This window comes from Mercurialis annua, linkage group LG2 (genome assembly GCF_937616625.2).
Source record: "Mercurialis annua linkage group LG2, ddMerAnnu1.2, whole genome shotgun sequence".
NCBI classification, from domain to species: domain Eukaryota; kingdom Viridiplantae; phylum Streptophyta; class Magnoliopsida; order Malpighiales; family Euphorbiaceae; genus Mercurialis; species Mercurialis annua.
In genome coordinates, this window is record NC_065571.1 from 9,903,622 (window position 1) to 9,920,173 (window position 16,552).

Consider the following 16,552-nt stretch of genomic DNA (forward strand, 5'->3'; position numbering starts at 1 on the left):
TTGGTAACCAAATCGACTAATGCATCACTTTCTTTAACAGCATAAAGATTAATTAGTGTTATTCTTTGGTTCTTTTTGTTAAGAAAGTATTAAATGGTAGCTTGTCAGATTGGCAAATACTTTATGATGATCAAGAATATTCATATCTTCTGCTCTAGGCTAAAACTACCCTAACATCTAATAATGTATCAATAATCACATAATCATGTCTGTTCATATATATTCCATTTCCGAGAATTATATTTGGGAGAGCATTAAACTATGGTGATGTTTTAAAATGTATAATAAACAATTTTTTTTTGTTACGAAATGGATAATTAAATTATCAATTTGTTTACCAGCCAGTTGTTTTTCTAACATGCATGGTCTCCTTGTTCATGCAATCAGTACCACATCACCCGTGATAATACCACACTCTAAACAAAAATTTAGTTCACTTTTTTAAAATTTGTACATAATTTTAAAACCACCACCGGCCGCCGCCATTTTTATCCCGTCACCTGATGAAGCAGCTTTGTCAAAGCTGCATGGCAGGATTACGGTGAGTAATTAGAGATGGCGGCGGCCGGAAGTTGAGGTGGGTGGTGATATGTTTTTTTTGGTGAATTGGCATTTAATAGGTGAGAAAAAAATTTGGTAGTTATATCAACAAGTTACAAGACATCATTGTTTTCTATTAGGTGACCTCCAATTGTAATTTTTTCATAATTTTAATATCCCTTCTGAAATATCTCCATAGTAAGGAAATTATGCCCTGCATGTTTGTTTTTTCTTTTTTATATATAAAAATTGTTCTGTTGTAAAAATATTTTTTTAATTTTTTTTAAAATACGCTCTTTTTTTAAACTACCAACTATATCTACTAATAATCTACCAATAACATACCGATAATTTATCAAAAAAAGCGTATTTTTACAATAGAAAAAATTAGAGCGTATTTTTAAAAATATTTAACTGAAAATAGATATTTAGAAGAAAAAAAACCCTAGTTTAATATCCTACAAAATTTAATATCCTTCTATTTCCTCTCACTAATTTTCTAATTGAGCATTCACACTTGCATCCTTTTTTATGAATTTAACTTAGGGACCTACACGGTTCGAGTAGAGATTAGTCTGAATGTATAAGGTTTAAAAGTGTCGTTTCATAATTAAAATACTTCCAGAAAACTTCATGGACCTTATATCAAGAAATTACAGAACTCCAATACTCGAAGAGCGTACACATAATTAAGATGCAATCATAATCTAAAGCAATCGAAATCCGAATAATAAAGGCTAGTTTTATAAGTTCTAAAATCAACAACACGACAAAACACATAATAACCCAACTAAAATCAAAATTCAATCTTTAAATCAAATTAATTAATTATATTATTATAATTTCATTTTTTTAAAAACTAATATTTCCTAATTAAAAATAATTAAAAATAATTTAAATAAACATAATCAACTAATTAAAGATAAATTAAAATCATAATAATTTAAATATATCTAATTAAACCTACATTTAAATCAAATAAATAAGATTTATGAATTTATTAGAATTAATTTAGAATTCTAATTAATTTTAGTCCAAATATACTAAAAATCACCAACTTTCCTGTGTTTTCATATTCAACACAAAGTTTTATTTTTGGAAAAAAAGGACAAATTTTTTTAAATTTTTGCAATTAAGACACCGACACCGTTTTGGATGTAAGCCGATAGCGTTTTTCAAAGGAAATGCAAACATGGTTTTAATTGCAATTTTTTTAAAGTTCGTCTACTTTTTTTCCAAAATAAAAAGTTTATGTTAAGAGCAAATTACTCTAAAGTACCTCATATTTATCATAATTCACAGTTTGATACCTCTTGTTTGAAAATCAAACGATTTGGTACCTCAGTTTTGATTTTGTAAACTATAAGGCCCTTCTGTTAGTTCCGTTAATAATTTGAAATTTATTTTCAAACGTTTTGGTACCTTAGTTTTAATTATATAAACGATTTAGTACCTCAATTTCAATTATGTAAACGATTAGGTACCTCATTTGTAAACTATTTGGTACCTCACATTTCATTCTATTAACTGAGTACCTATATTTAATAGAAGGACCTTGTAGTTTATAAAATCAAAACTGAGGTACCAAATCGTTTGATTTTCAAACAAGGGGTATCAAACTGTGAATTATGACAATGTGAGGTACCTTAAAGTAATTTGCTCTAATGTTAAATATGTAAAACACGTAAAAATTGGTGATTTTTGATACATTTAAACCTTAATTATATTCAATCACACTTTATCTCGAGATTTCATATTCCCCTGATATAAAATTTATCCCGAAACTTTATATTTCGCCATCCTCGACTCCCCTCACCGTCCTCTCGCACACGGACAACCACTCCGACCACCACTCCGAAACTTGGTCCGGAGAAGAAGATCTTTATTATTTATATGGTGAGGTTTGATTAATAAAATTTATTATTATATTAAATCATCCTAAAAGTTTTTTTTTTGGTATTTTTATTTTTATGTTATAAATAAAGTTATAATTATTTGAAAAATAATTAAAAATTAGTTATTATAAGACAATATTTTTAATTTAAAAATTAGTTTATGTAAAATATTTGACATTTTGTAATTAATTATAGCTACTCTTTTTTTTATATAATTTATGATTTTTTTAAAAATAATTTAAACAATTGTTTTTAAAATCATGTAATTCAATATTATGTCTAGTTTTATTTAAATAATTAATAAAATTAAAAAAACTGTAAACAGTTTGTAAAAATTTCAAATGATCGTGTCACCTCACTAATCACCTAAATAGCTACCGGAATTAAAAATATTATATGTTTGATCGTCAAACATTTGAACTAAACACCCGCTAAATAATAATTTTTTTTACATTGTACGAAATTTCATTAGATCCACTGTTTCAAAAATGTTTCAGACACTTAACGTGTCATAACACTTTAGTTTTTACATAAAATCCCTTTAAGTTACACCAATTTTCCTTTATGTGTCCGTGCCAAATAGTTACGAAGATAATATTTTTAGTTTTTTAATAAAATTTGATAAAATCATCCAAAGAAAGTCCAATGAGATAAATACAATAATGGATTTTTCATTGCGATAAAAGACTCGTAATAGATAAAAGTTAATTTTTATCAAAATTAGAATATCTTATCTAATTTTTACAATAAAAATAGCAATATCCTATAATCTTATCAAATTTTACTACTTTAAAATACTAAAGTAAGAAAAAAAAGCTTTCATTAATTTTTTTTTCTTTCAAAAGGCTAAAATATGACATTATGGTGTATGATAATATAGATACATTAAAAAAAACATTAATACTTATATTATTTTACCCTATATGGTGAGTATGAAATGAAGTTAAAAATAGAAATAGTTTTTAAATTCATTCACACTATTACAAAACAAATCATGAATAAGAAAACAAATTAGAAATTATAATTAGAATAATAAATTACTGGTTTTTGACAGAGAAGCCATAAACCATCAACAAACTGACCAACTAAAAGTACAGCCTAAATTATTACAATTATCACCAATAATTAAATTAAACAATTCAATTCTAATTTTTTCCACCTTTGATAAAAAAAAAAAAAATTCTAATTTTTTAATTAAAAAAATAGAATTTATAATTATTTTGGAAAGATTTAATTTTGTTATTACCGGTTGTCGTTGCTTTGAACCTGTCGCTGGATTTAGTGCTGCTGTTGTAATTATTGTTGACGTAGGGAGGTTTTGGTCTTCCCATTTCTTTACTTATTTCTTCTTTAATTTTTCTTGATCCTTCCAGCTCCAGAAAAGCTGCTAATTTTATGGGTCTTTTTGATTAAATTTAAAGAAGATTTCTTTTTCTTTTTCTTTTTGTTTTGTTTTGATTTTGTTGTTGAAAGTTTTGATTTTGATTACATATATTGTAAATGTGGAGCTACGCTGAGCCTGCTGATTCTTACTATGAAGTCCGCCCTGAATGCACGGATGTTCCTAAAACCCGATTCAAGATCAAGGTTTGTGTTTGGTTCTTTATTCAATCTTTTTTTATGGAATAATGTTATGAACCCATCATTATGTTGATTTAGATAAACGTTTGATCTTTTGGATTTTTATGGCTTTATTTTGATGTTTGTTGAGTACCCATTTGGTTAATTTGGATCAATGTTTGATCTTTTGGCTTTTTATGGCTTCATTTTGATGTTTATTGAGCATTTATTCCCTAATTTGGATCATTGCTTCATCATTTGTTTGCTGGCAGCTTTATGTTGACATTTCACGAGTACTTTGTTTTTCTAAGTTGGATAAGAACTTTGATTTGGTTCTTGATAAGCACTCGTATTTCTAATCTCAATCAAAACCTTTATAATTTCTCAATTTGTGGCTTATTATTAGAAAAGTACCTTTTTGTTTATAATTTGGATGAATATGTGTAGATTAAGATCAGACTCTCGTTGTACCGATGAAAAATCTGGAATTGAATGTAATGCGCACCTATAATGAATTTGTGATTTGGCCAGCAATTTTTGTAATTATGATAGTTTTCACTTTCTAATCTTTTGTTAACATAGAAGTTAGATAATGTTGAACCTCCATGGCCTCCTTAGAACTTAAGTACATTTTGCTGTTGCATTTATGAAATTTCTTGCTGGATCTACTTATGCAGGCCGGTAAAACATTAAGTGCAAGGAAATGGCAGAGTGCATTTTCTCCTGAAGGGCATCTAGATATAGGCAAAACTCTAGGTCGAATTCAGCGCGGTGTAAGTGCATCTCTGTAATTGGATCTTTTGGTCGTTCTGTGTGACTACATGTTCAAAATTTTGCATCTCTAATTCTCCTTGTCTTCTGTATTTAGGGAGTCCATCCATCTATTAGAGGGGAAGTTTGGGAATTTCTACTTGGTTGTTATGATCCTAAAAGTACATTCGATGAAAGAGAACAAATACGACAGGATAGAAGGTAGTCCTTTTTTACTGATTTATATAAGTCATCCACAGTGGAATCTTATTGGGAAAGGATGAGAGAATATTAATCTGGGATTCACTTTCAATTATTTTATTTATTACCTTTTTGTGTGATGGAATTGTGTATTATAATACTTCAACGGCAGCAAGAAAATGCCAATTGATACAAGGTTTCCATGGTTACTATTCGACACTAGGTGAACATAAATATCTAATTTTGATTTTTGTCTTTAGAGGTATCATCTCCAAGATTATGATGGTTTTTTTTCTAATATGAAAAATTTAATATGGTAGCATTTTGTAATTGTACACAGTATCCTAATTCCAAATTGAATTCTATGATCACCCTTGTTTCTTTATTCAAGACTGCAATGTTTTCCATGTCTTTGCCATCATCCGAGGAGATGTTTAAGACGTAAAAGTTAATTATATGTTACATCTTCAGGATGCAATATGCTCGCTGGAAAGAAGATTGCCGTGACATTTTTCCTGTTGTTGCAAGTGGACGGTTTATTACAGCACCTGTAATCACTGAGGACGGTCAGCCCATTCAGGATCCATTAGTAGTATGGGAGACGAGTCAAGACAAGTCCTTAAGTTCTACTTCATCAGATGTTAATGCTATTGCTTGTACTTCAGAAATGGTTAAAGAGCTTACCAGTCATGGTCCTTTAGACAAGAAAGTAATTCAGTGGTTGCTTACCTTACACCAAATAGGTTGGTGAAGCACTGCTCTTTGATTGCACATTTCCATTTTCTTTTCACATTTTTCGTTCTTATGTTTCCTTGAATGCTTTGTCACTATTGAAAATAAAATGAAAAATAGACTTGCTTTATCTTTATTTAACTATTAATGATTAAGTTACATTGATGTTTCTGCTTCATCACAAATGTGCATTCAGCTTTCCGAAAACCATTGCACTGCATCAATTATTTTTCCGTCAATTTGTCAAATTTTATACAATCTCATTCTCTCTCTTAGAGATTATGTTTCCACGCACTCTAGTTTTTCTTCATGTTGGATGCATGAAGCATTGTTCTTGTTCATGGATCATGGTTATATCATGTCATTGCACTATGTTAAACATGCATCTGCATGTTTTCTCTCCATCCGACTTTTATTTGAATTTTGTTTTACTTATATTAATTATGAACATATTATAACTTTCGTGCTATAGTTGTGACTCTTTCTGCTTGGTCACTGATTGCATTAGGTCTAGATGTGGTTCGGACGGACAGGACTTTGGTTTTCTATGAGAAGCAAGATAACTTGTCAAAACTTTGGGATATCCTTGCTATTTATTCCTGGATTGATACAGATGTTGGCTATTGTCAAGGTAAGCGATTACGTGAATTTCCTTTTCTGTTCCTTACAATGGCCCAAATGATGAGATGGATTGACATGTTAAGAGTTTGTTCGATTTAGTTAAGTCAATTTATGTAGTTTTTCTACCTCTGACTTTGCCGTTCCTCTTTCAATGTGATCGATTTGGCACTGTGACATGGAGCATGTGTTGGGTTAGCCAGATTTAAATGATAAGCTGAAAAGGAAATTTATGGCCCTGTGACATGGAGTATGTTTTGGATTGACCAGATATACATGATCAGTTGAACAAATAAAATCAGAAAATACATGGCCGTTGTAGACTATTTTTAATTCTTAATTAGGCACCTCTGAATCTTAGATTTTTCTGCTGTAGGCATTAATCTAAATTTTACCAAAACATGGTTTTTGTTTGTCATGCATTTGTGATCTATTCTTCCTTGTTCTTAACTTCTTATTATTAAAATGAAGAACTGAAAATATAGCTTAGGCTGTTACATAATATAAGGTTCACTTTTAATTTTCAAGATTAATCCGATGGTAGGAAAGAAGATTCTGGTCTTGGGTTCACTTGACTTAGTTATTCAGCAAGAAAATTTATATTGTTTCTTGAAAGTTGTTACATTTACTTCCCCTACTCTTCACCATTTAATATATTTAGTTTCCTGTGTCTTTTCCATTCCCGAATCTTCCTTTCTGTATTTTGACATCTTCTTGCCTTATTCAAAAATTAAATATCTGTTTTCATCTCATTCTATTATGGATAGTCATGATATCGTTGTTCCCCCTCTAAGTAAAGTCTGTTTAAAAGACTGGCATTTTTCACTTAAATAATCAACATGTTTAAAAACTGAAGTCTCTTGTTTCGTTTATAGATTCCAGTTCATAGACTAGTGATAATATAAAATGGCATATGCATGTGTATGTTAAAATCTCAACTTTGCAGCATGGGATTAGAAGCATCTCGAAACGTAACTGGATTCTAAGCTCAATTTGATAGGAATTATACTGTTCTATTAATTGTTGAACATCTTTATATGCTTTGCCTCTTCTTAGTTGCTAAAGATAATAATAGTTATCTAATCTGGCTTTATTAGAGTAATGGTGTTATAATTTCTGAAATGTGTACTCCATGCCATTCAGGGATGAGTGATCTTTGTTCCCCGATGATAATGCTTCTTGAAGATGAAGCTGATGCATTTTGGTGCTTTGAACGTTTGATGCGTAGATTGGTACTTCTCTGACATATTTTTACTATTTCCAATTTGTTATTTAAAGAATTATTTTTGGTGTCTCGCAGTCTTGACATGTAATATGCATGCTTTGATTCAAACTCCTACTTCAACAAAGTTAAAGATATTAAAATTCCCGTTGCCCATAAGTACCACTGTTGGAGGGATTTTGTTTTTTTGTTTTCTTGTGAGTGAAAATTTGGATAAACATTTGCTTGTACCTGGTGTGTATGCTCTTATGTGCCTCCCATAACATTCCTCACTTCTATCTCTTTTACTGGCTACGAGTAAAGCTCAACATATTTCTGCAATTTCTGATATAATCAACTTTTCACATCCTATTGAAATTCCATGAATTTATTATATTTGGCATGTCTTAATAGGTTTTAATGTCTCTCACTGTCTGTTTTTCATTTTTTAATTTCTATAGCCCATTCTTTACTTTACATATTTAGTGTTCACTAGAGATAGCTTTGCTGGTTTTTTTCTGTCATCCCGTTTCACCAATAAATAGATTGGTTCTACTGCAGCTTCCATAGCTGTAGCTCCATCAGCTTTGTTTATTGTTTTCTTTCAGTTTCTTATCATTTTTTCTTATTTAAAATTTAAAGCGAGGAAATTTCAGATGCACCGAGAGCTCAGTTGGTGTGGAGACGCAGCTAAATAATTTAGCCTCAATTACTCAAGTTATTGATCCAAAACTACATCAGCATTTAGGTATTGTTATACAACCTTTTCAATCTCTTTTACTTAGTTCATTGTATATGTAGTGTTGTTATAAATTTACTGGTTGGTTTGTAGCTGTGATATTTTTGCTTGTTATGTAAAAACGGTACAGGTTATCCAATAGAGAAAGGAAGAGAGGAGAGAAAAAAAAGATTCAACACTCACCTTAAATTTTTCATCCTGTAATCAATAAGAAAATGCGTGATTATCATGGGATGTTATGTGAAGACATAGAATTTAGAACAACAAAAAATTCTTAGTTCTTAGCAGCAGAGTGTGTCCTCTGCTCCTCTGAGGACGGGATCAAAGGTCGCTTATTGGTGTTATTAGTTTCCGCCCAAGCGTTTATTTCAAAAACAAAGTTTCCGCCCAAGCTTAAAAGTTCTATAAGTTAAAGAAAGATGGGAGAAATTATATTTTAAGGGTGCTGAAGGTCTCACAATATGGATCTCCTGAATGTGTTACCATACCCCAGTCTTGCAAATAAGAACGGATAAAAGTCGGTGCATATGCTTCCTATTTATTTTAGTTTTTTTAAGAATCGTTGGGAAAGTAGGATCAACAACTTTAGATAAAGACAGCTCATAATTAGATATTAATCCGAATATGTTATTCTTTTCTTGTTGCATTGTAGTTCCAACTATGATGTGCAATGACCAATAACTTTGTGGCTTGTCCAGTTAGACAGAAGTTTCTCAACTGCTATTTATTATCTTTGGCCATTAATTTCAGTCTCGTGTGATTTCGTTTTTGGCATTACTCGTTTTGTTTTGTTCTCAACAAAAAGAAATGACAATATAATCTATCTTCTGATCTTGGACCGCAGATGCACTTGGCGGAGGTGATTACTTGTTTGCTTTTAGGATGCTCATGGTTTTATTTCGCCGAGAATTCTCATTTTGTGATTCACTCTACCTCTGGGAGGTATTTTCAATTTTTATTAAAAACTTTATGCTGTAATTTGTGGAGTCTTCACATGTATGATAATTTAATTTTGGTTCTAACTAATATTATAGTGTGCTTCTCATGATTAATTATGATTCTGTTTCTTAACATCCAACAGATGATGTGGGCCCTCGAATATGACCCTGACATGTTCTCTATATATGAAGAGCCTGAATCTAGTGATAAAGCTGAAGGATCTAAAGGAAAAGCTAAGTCTATACGCCAATATGGGAAATTTGAAAGGGAAAATATGAAAAACGGGGCAGGGAATTCAGAAGCTCCCCTCCCCATCTCTGTTTTCCTTGTTGCCAGTGTGCTGAAAGATAAGAGCTCAAAGTTGTTGCAAGAGGCTCGGGGCCTGGATGATGTTGTTAAGGTGAACTTCTTGAGTCTATTTATTTATTTCGTTACGATATAGATGCTTTCAGATTGCAGAATGGAATTGTTTAGGATGATGACATACCATTTGCAGAGAGCAGAAATGGAAAAAGTTAAAGAAAAACTGAAATTTAGCGGGAGAATATTGCTGACACCCCTTGTTTTCGTTGGTTAGGAATTGGGGGGGTTGTCATCTAGTCGCACTATCTTGTACTTTCTCATTAATGATTGTATTTCAGTTTTCAAGTCCCTAAGCTGTTAATAAGAGTAACTAAATTCAAAAGTTCGGATCTAATATCCTGGATGTCCATGTGGGTTAGGATAATAAAACTCACACGGTCATACGCTCACACAAACATGAAGTTGCTTGTGTCGCAAGTTTCTAACAAGAGTCGGTAACAAACAACATAAAAAAATTCAAATAGTATGGCAAATTAAGTTAGTTTTGAGAAGGCAGTTCATGCATTTTCCTAGTGCTTTTCAGATTTTTCCTTGTCTAACTTTGGAATGTTCATTTATGATGTTACTTCATTATGCTTTGCAGATACTGAATGACATGACTGGAAATCTAGATGCTAAAAAAGCCTGCACTGGTGCTATGAAACTTCACAAGAAGTACTTAAAGAAGGTTATTTTCTTACCTCATAGTAGTTTACTGCAATGCTGCATTTAAGATCTGCAATGAACTTCAAGAAAGCAGAAGTTTAAAACATAATGTGATAATGCTTTGACATATCACATAATCACTAGTACCTAAACCTTTAGCATTTTTTTTCTTATTTGGAGACGCACATAAAGTTTAAGCAGCTACCAATTCATCTATCTTTGAGGGTTGACACTTGACAGTACCGATAATAGGCGTCCCCCGCCCTTGTCCTTTATATGACATAGCCGGCAGAGTTTTTGAGTTATTTAGCCCTATTATTACTATGACCATTTTGCTAGGAAACATGATTCAAGAACTGTCATATTCTTGCTTATAGTTCTGTGTGTGAATATGCTTTAATGTTCCATCAATCTTTTTTCGACTCTTTGTGAGGCTTAATGGGTATGGAGTTTGAGACTTGTAGTTCTCGAATGACTGATCATGTGAAATATATAAACATTTCCGTCTTAATGCTCCTATTTAAGAATGCTGCTACGCCAAACTAGTTGATGAAATAGTTTATCTAGATTCAGTTGGTCAATTACTGAGCTTGGAAAACAATTTTTTTTTTCCGGGCTGTTTGCGTCAATATTGATAGTCATTCTTCTTCTACAGGCCAAGAAGACGTAGCATTTGGTTTGACGACAGACCAGATATACACATTTTTTTACGCCATCAAAAAAATATCACGATGCAGCTGTGAGCTGTTGTGTGTTTTGGTGTGGCAAATGATAATAGCTGTTCTTCCACACAAATCATGGCTTGGAGATTACAGAATTGTACAATAGCTCCAACCTGGTAAATTCTCATATACAATGGAATCGTGTAGTGAAAGACTCCTTATTTTCGTCTTCCTCATCAATTGTGTATCAAAAAAATTCATTTAGATGTAAACTACACAATCCATGTTTGTAATACATATCATAATCTTTTTACACTCATTGAAATAGAAAGAACTCTAAATGAGTCTAGTACTCAATTTCTGGGCATGTAAAGAAGTATTTTACCAGTTTAATTTCATAATTACTAAGTAATATAAAATGAAAAGTGAAAACAATCATAAACTTATTATTTTGAGGTCTAATTCAAGAATTGTGCACATCATAGTGCTATCAGATTCAAGCTCTGCAAACAAAAATTGATAAAAATCTATTTAAGAACAAAATCCATAATAGTTTTGCTATGTTCTATATGGTTTACAAAATGTATGTCCGTTCAAATAGTAAAAAAAGGTTTGATTTCTCTTAATTAAGTTTCTGAGAATGAGTCTTCTGAATGAAAAAAAAAGAAAAAAAACACGCCGAAAAAATCAACATTTTTTAATTTAAAATTTTTATACTTGTTAGCGCAGCAGAAAATAAATAAGAGAAGATAAAAGAATCACACAAAATTTTTACGTGGTTCGATCTATGCGATCTACTCCACGGGCAGAGAGAATTTATTCTATATGTTTGTTGTGAGTTTACAATAGGGTCATCACCTCTATTTATAGTGAACCATTAAAACACAATTTAAGTCTTAATCCAATAAGGAACTAGACTATAAATCCTAAAAGGAAAACAATACTAAACAAAGGATTAAGTATCCTAATCTAAATAGGAACAATATATCCTAATCCAAATAGGAACAATATGAGCCATAACTCAACAATACTCAACGGATACCGTACTTTAATTAACTTTGAAACTTGCCATAGTTTATGTATGTTATATATAATAAGGGTAATTGTAAATAAATTTTAAATTTTATCATTTTTTTGTGATTTTAACATAAATTTTCAATTCCAGCAATTTAAAACATGAACTACCTATTTTTACAATTCGGAACACCAATAAGTTTTTTAATTTAAATATACATAGGTAGCACGAATACGTCACTCAATTAACAGTTCCCGTTTATAAAATGTGTCGAAAACTTGACGTTTTGGACACGAATCTTTATCTTTAAAATTGAAAATTTTAAAATGACACTGTTTCGCTGTCCGTGTCCAAATGTCACATTTCTCCGCGTCCACGCTACCTAGGAAATACTGACGTGGACATCATGGTAATATATATTTTAACGTCCACAAACGATTTTTTATAAAACGTTATTTCGTGCTCTGAATTGCAAAAAGAATATAGTCCGACTCCTTTAAATTGCCAATGAAGACAGAAAAGAATACTGGCAAAAAGTTGTATATAAGATGCATTTGATGCAAAAAGAACCAAATCAATTCTTTTATAATTTTTGAAAGTAAACTGAACCAATATCATATGAATTTAAAACATTAAATTGAAAGGTTTTTTTTTTTTTTGATTAGATATGCATACTAAAACATATACACATTACTTTCAATAATGAAATCAAGAATTTAAATATATCACCAAATAAGCTAATTCCCTAAACAACATAACCAAAGTTCACTTCTGCAGAAATATTACTCTTTACAAGAAATTAAGTCATAAGCACCGAAGATATAATTGTGAATAACAACACTATGAACAAGTTAACAGCAACAGATTTGCTTCCTCCGCTCTTGATCGGAATCCGCGTAGGCAATGCACATTCTTCTCCATTGAACAACACCCTCTTGGGGAACCCGTCTCCGCGGGGTATGTTGATCCCCGGAGTTTGCTTCTTGGTGAATGAGATCACAGATTGTTGTTTTCCAGGCACTCTCGGACTTCCTTTAGTACTTCCATTTGTTTCTCCCATCAAGAAATTCAAACCTGGTAAACCTTCAATGAAAATGGTGTTGTTCAGCTTGTCAAGCTTAGTTCCTTTGAAAGAGTAAATGTTTTCATAGCCAGCATACGCTTTGTCCATTTGGATTGCAGCGAACCAGTCTTCGAAATTCGTATTATCCCAGTTGAAAAGGGTGATCCTCGCAGTCCATCCGGTTTTGTAATCTGTGTTGACATGCCAGTTTATACTTACTGGACAATTATCAGGACAAGGCTTTGGATTTGGAACTTTAAGGTGCTTCAGTTTAGCCCATGCCACTGCCTTATTTGTCCGATTGTCGAAAGGCACAAGAAGCGCCTCTGGCGGTAGAAGCATTGCGCTTGCAGTGTCACTACATCGCGTATCGTCGCCACATCCACAAGCACAAGTATTGCAAGGAACGACGGATTCATTGTAGAAAGCAGAGAACGATACACAGCATCTCGATTGCCTTTCTTTCGGACGGGTGATATTGCATACGACTTGCCAACTAGCTACAGCAGTAGACGTAGCTGGAAGCCCGAAAGGATCAGGAAAGTCTGAAGGATCTACCCTGACAGGATTTCCACATTTGTATTGAGGATTAAGAATACCCTCAATCTTCCATTTTCGCGGCGGAACAAGAGCCGTTCTGTTCATGTTAGGAGGCATCTTATAGACTTGCATTTGGAAAATACTTCTCGCTTTGCTTTCATCCATCAAAGCAGGCAAAAGGCTACCATTTCTACAACAATAAGGCAACTTTCCGAGCTTTGTATCATTCGCCTTTTCTCGAGGAAGATCAGAGATAATCGGACTTTTGTCACACGTGACAACTTGAGAGAAGTCAAGATCTGCATAATATTTTCCGGCAGGGCCGTAAACGCATTGAGAGGAGTCTCGTAAGCGAGCATAGGCTCCTCTAATAGTGGAAATAAACTCATCATTCTGCCATTCCCAAGTTAAGTTCCAGTGATCAAGACGGCCTAACGGATGATTATTGTCAATAGTAACTTGAGCAAGATAGTTGTTTCCGTAGGCTTGGAGAACATCATATGTGAGGGAGAGATCACCATATTGAAGTGGCAAGAATTTTACTTTCTTCATTGGTTTTGCCTTCAGTTTTGGATCCCTCTTGCAACATACATACATGTTGCTTTTCCCTACACAAAAAATTGTAATATATAATAGTATACTATGTTGAAATCACACAAATTCAAATAGAAAACTACATTTTTTTAAAACAATTCCTTATAAATACAAAATTTTCGAAAACGTTTCTAGTGACGAAATGTAGAATTTAATAATTTTTCATACAACACAAAACATGATGAGATATAAAACTGCAAAACCTTTTTTATTAGATTATAAATACAGGCTATGTTTGTTCGTGAATTATGAATACGTATAAAATATTATAACTCTATGAAATTACTACTATTTATTTAAAACTTAAACCAAAGCAAGGAATAATTATTCCATGTAGAATAGCCTCTATTCCTTATCAATTCTATGAATCAAATTAATATGACTATAAAGTTCTGGAAAACATTTGACAAACTAAAACATGTCGAAATGTAACAATCCAAATTTCAAAATTGTAGCATTCATATAAATCTTTTACCTTGCTTAGAGGCTTTGGGGCATTTATAACCATCATTAACAAGCTTGATATCCTTCGGCATTGGTATACCGGGAGGTTTCACACCAAACTGAGTACCAATAATATCAATCTCCACAGCAATCTGCGTATAATCCGCCGCAGTTTCGATCGACGTTTTCAAATTCGGCTGCGAATTACCAGCAAAAGTTGTTCCATTACTAGCATCAACAGGAAAATCCGAAGCATCCACAATTTGTGCACCACTAGCCGAAACCAAAATCTCCTGATGCTGAAACCCTACGTGCATTTCCCATTTTTCTACTTCAAATTTCCCCGTGTTAACAATGGTTGCTGTGGACTTAAACGCCCATGCCTGAGCCGTTGCGTTCTTCACATGCGGATAAGCTTTTTCACGAGAAGTGAACACGTACGAAAGGAAAACCCCGTCGCACGCTTCCATAGCGGGAGGTGGTGCAGCCGGAGTTGCATTGTAGTCATCGGTTGTTTGCGCATTGGTTATGTTAAATAAGAATATTAGAGATAAAAATATATTTAGTAGCATGAAATGCTGGGAAATCTTCATTTCTAGGGGCGGCGGGGGGCGGCAGGGGGCCGCGTTCGGATAGGAACGCGGCTGGAGGTGGAGGAATGGGGAGGAGGGAAACCCATGTTAGAGTGAGATGGTGAGGTTATAAATTGAAGAGATGATAAGACTGAGTCAAGCTGAATTCTTTTCCTCTAGTTTTTGCAAGTTTTTTGGAGGGGAAAGAGAAGTGTGTTTGTTTGGTAGAGACAAAAATAGATACTTGTAACTTCTAACACATTAATATCATAGTTTGTTATTTTCATTGCATTATGTTCAGTTTGTTACATTTCTTTAAATGTAATATATTAGTGGTATTAAATTCCTTTGAATCTGTTAGTTTAGTTTGTAATTTTTTGTTTAATATTTCAATTTCTAGAAAATGTATGATATGAGCATTTTTAATAATTATTTTATCATAAAAATACTAACTAAATCAATTAGCCAATTTACGTTATATATGTATATGCATGCAACTGTTTTATTATATGCACGTGAAATTATTTTAATTTCAATTTGAAAATTTTGAATTATAATGTTACTTTAAATATGTCCTTGAATTCTATTTTTATATGATAGTTTAAAAGCAATTTAAATTATGTCGTTGATATGGTATATAATTTATGAATATAAAGTATTGTATAATGAATTTAAATTAAATGAACGCAGAAGATAATATAAATTTAGAGAGAAAAGAGATACTAAATATAGTAGAAATGTAGATGATAATGTTGATTACATTATATGAAGAAAAAGTGCAGTTATATTATTTTCATGCGGTGTAATTAAGTATTTTGATATTCCCATCCTTCAAGATTTACAATTTCATCTTTTTAGAGACTGTTAAAATAGCATAGTTAGGGTGAGAAAAATACCGACCGACTGAATTAACTGGCCGGATTGATGATTTTCGGTCGGTTTTATTCAGTTATAAGTTTGTGTTCAGTTTTTGATATTTTTTTGGTTTTCGGTTTAAGATTCAGTTTGAGATTTAAATTATCTAAGTTAACCACAAATGTAAATTTATTTATTTTTGTTTTTCCTTATATTTTTGTCGATTTTAGCGGGACCGACCAAATTACCTTTTATTCAGTTTGATTTTTATCTTTTATTTCAGTCGGTTTAGCATTCGGTCAACAATTCGGTTTGAGGGTTAAAAGCCAAACCAATCAAATACTCGCCCCTAATCATATGAACCAATAATAAACAATCAAGATTCCAGTCCAAGATTGAACAATTAGCATAAAAATTTGTCAATTACACATTTTTTTTTGGTATATTGTCAATTACACATTTTAACTTCTCAATTAAAGAAACATAGTATCGCTTGATCTTTACGACATCAATCAAAGCAACAGTTACTAAGTCTAAGTTAGTGGAAGATGAAAAAATAGAAGTGTCTGACAACGAATAGTTATGTGTATGACAATGAATAGTTATTAAGTGTATGACAATGAA

General features: G+C 32.1%; 2 protein-coding genes across 2 annotated transcripts; one reads left to right on the forward strand and one right to left on the reverse strand.

The window, feature by feature from the left end:
* Positions 1-3,635: 3,635 nt before the first annotated feature.
* On the forward strand, positions 3,636-11,212 carry LOC126669889 (rab GTPase-activating protein 22-like). The gene is made up of 11 exons (XM_050363528.2): positions 3,636-4,022; positions 4,673-4,768; positions 4,864-4,967; positions 5,418-5,689; positions 6,187-6,309; positions 7,440-7,528; positions 8,140-8,245; positions 9,081-9,178; positions 9,318-9,575; positions 10,122-10,205; positions 10,839-11,212. The coding sequence occupies exons 1-11, from the start codon at positions 3,936-3,938 to the stop codon at positions 10,851-10,853; spliced, it is 1,332 nt and encodes a 443-aa protein (XP_050219485.1). The 5' UTR covers positions 3,636-3,935; the 3' UTR covers positions 10,854-11,212.
* A 1,338-nt stretch (positions 11,213-12,550) lies between these two features.
* Positions 12,551-15,414, reverse strand: LOC126666693 (COBRA-like protein 10). The gene is made up of 2 exons (XM_050359539.2): positions 14,533-15,414; positions 12,551-14,071 (listed from the first exon to the last, which is right to left on the reverse strand). The coding sequence occupies exons 1-2, from the start codon at positions 15,092-15,094 to the stop codon at positions 12,660-12,662; spliced, it is 1,974 nt and encodes a 657-aa protein (XP_050215496.1). The 5' UTR covers positions 15,095-15,414; the 3' UTR covers positions 12,551-12,659.
* Positions 15,415-16,552: the final 1,138 nt, after the last annotated feature.